This window comes from Palaemon carinicauda, chromosome 28 (genome assembly GCF_036898095.1).
Source record: "Palaemon carinicauda isolate YSFRI2023 chromosome 28, ASM3689809v2, whole genome shotgun sequence".
NCBI classification, from domain to species: Eukaryota; Metazoa; Arthropoda; class Malacostraca; order Decapoda; family Palaemonidae; genus Palaemon; species Palaemon carinicauda.
In genome coordinates this window covers 2,980,124-2,982,623 of record NC_090752.1, presented here as the reverse complement: position 1 = coordinate 2,982,623, position 2,500 = coordinate 2,980,124, and the positions used below count along the sequence as shown (strand labels likewise).

General features: G+C 44.1%; 1 protein-coding gene across 1 annotated transcript in view; it reads left to right on the top strand.

Annotated features, from left to right (window-relative positions):
• The window catches only part of LOC137621386 (uncharacterized), a 2,189-nt gene extending 144 nt beyond the window's left edge, over positions 1 to 2,045 (top strand). The window contains exons 2-3 of the mRNA XM_068351683.1: positions 1,322 to 1,436; positions 1,848 to 2,045. Of these exons, the coding sequence (XP_068207784.1) occupies positions 1,322 to 1,436; positions 1,848 to 2,045 (313 nt within the window). The remainder of the gene's footprint in view (positions 1 to 1,321; positions 1,437 to 1,847) is intronic.
• Positions 2,046 to 2,500: the final 455 nt, after the last annotated feature.

Genomic DNA, 2,500 nt, shown 5'->3' with positions numbered 1-2,500 from the left:
CTCTCTCTCTCTCTCTCTCTCTCTCTCTCTCTCTCTCTCTCTACCAAGCATCCTACTACCTTTATATCTATCTTCTACCTTTTTTTAAGCTTTTTTTTTATATCTTACATATAAGGTTACATTGAACTTTTTGAAAAATCCATCTCTTCAACAGAAAACTGTGGTTTAAAAGTTGGGTCTTGATCTCTATATCTCTCTCTCTCGTTCTCACACCATTTTTGAAGAGACGAGCAAGAAGTGTTAAAAAAAATATGAGCGAACGGCCTCTGTGCCGTTTCCAGAAATTTTTAAAAATATATATATATACCGTCCGCCAGAAATTCTTATGGTGTTGGTAAATTTAAAAGTTCCACCTGGTGTTGGTAAACCTAAAGTTCCACTGGGGGTTTCCTTCAAAAAGGACCCAAGTTTTGTTTTGGCTCTACAAAACCAACCAAATTTTTTGTGTGTTGTAACATCCTGCGAGGTGAAGCTGCTGATGTCGTGTGCAGGGCTGGAACAATGCTCTGCCTTTTTTCAATCAAAGAAACAGATTTAAGTAGCTGATGCTAAAATGACGCCTTATAAAGCCTTGTACAGTGTTTGCTTGCTTTGGGCTGGAAAACCATACATAAAACGACATAGGAGATTTTTTTCCCAGAGACTTTTTGACTTTTTCAATTTTCTTATATAATTCAGATGTGAAAACTGAGTAGCCTCTGCTAAAACGACGCCTTATAAGAGCAATGTACAGTGCTTGCTTGCTTTGGGCTGGAAACCCCTAAATCATAACACGGCATAGGAAGACTTCTCCGGAGACTTTTTTCAATTTTTCTTATATAATTCAGGTGTGAAAACTGAGTAGCCTCTGCTAAAACGACGCCTTATAGTAGCAATGTACAGTGCCTGCTTGCTTTGGGCTGGAAAACCAAATATTAAAACAACGTCATAGGAGATTTCTCCGGAGACTTTTCCAATTTTTTCTTATATAATTCAGGTGTGAAAACTGAGTAGCCTCTGCTAACACGACGCCTTATAGTAGCATTGTACAGTGCCTGCTTGCTTTGGGCTGGAAAACCAAATATCAAAACAACGTCATAGCAGATTTCTCCGGAGACTTTTCCAATTTTTCTTATATAATTCAGGTGTGAAAACTCAAGTAGCCTATGCTAACACGATGCCTCATTGCAGTGCCTGCTTTCCCTCATATTAGCATTGTACAGTGCTTGCTTGCTTTGGCCTGGAAAACCCTAAATCATAACACGACATAGAAGAATTTCTCCGGAGACTTTTCCAATTTTTCTTATACAATTCAGGTGTGAAAACTTTATATTTTTTTGAGGCTGAAGACCAAAACCCTTTTTGCCACTTCGTCTGGACGCTCTTCTGCGAACTGGAACCAATTAGGCGGCTCCTCTAAAATTGCTCCAGAATCGGTTGAAATCAATTTGTGGCGGGTTGATCATCGTGGACATCTGTGGCAGGGGCGGTGGCCGAGTTGACGTGTGTGTGTGTGTGTGTGTGTGTGTGCTATCTCTCTCTCTCTCTCTCTCCTCTCTCTCTCTCTCTCTCTCTCTCTCTCTCTCTCTCTCTCTCTCTCTCTCTCTCTTACCGTTTCCCCCACTCCGGCGGCGCTCCTGATCACCCAACCCACAATTTACGAGAGCCAACGCTGATGGGGGCCAACTTCCAGCGGAGTTACCCCTCGCCTCTCTCTCTCTCTCTCTCTCTCTCTCTCTCTCTCTCTCCTCTCTCTCTCTCTCTCTCTCTCTCTCTCTCTCTCTCTCTCCCCTCTTCCTTGCCTTCTCACTCAACCCCTCACCTCAACCACGTGACTACTTTACTGCCAAACATGCTATCTCTTATAGAGCTACACAACAACCCAAAAGATACTCACTCGCCTTTGGCTGTTTTTTCCCAAAAATCATTTCCATGCTGATGCTACTGGAGAAGAAGAAGAAGAAGAAGAAGAAGAAGAAGAAGAAAGCAAAGCCACAGAAATAACAAGAACAGAAGAACGACCCGCTATGTCTTCGAAAATCCTCAGAACACTTGGAGTTGTGTGACGTTTCCAAGGCCATTGTGAAAGATAACGAGAATTGATGACTGTGCTACAAATCGCGAAGAAAAGTTGCGATGGCACCCACCACCCTACTACTACTACTACTACTATTACTACTACTGCTGCTCCTACTACTGCTCCTACCACCACCACCACCACCACCACCACCCCCTCCCCCCCTGCGACGTGGTCAGAGTGCCCAGTTAGACGGGTTGACGCCACGGGTCGTCGCCAGCCTGTCTGCCATATCACAAGAGAGAGGCTCGCACCACAGAATCATTACAACAAGATGGAAGTGAACCCATAGTGGATGCTGGGAGTCTGGGAGGGTTGGGGAGAGATGGAAGGAGAGAGAGAGAGAGGGAGAAGAGATTCAGTTCTCCCCCTTTACCGCCTACACACATACACACTTACACTTCATCCCCCCACGCAACCAAACACGTTCATGCTTCTGCACAT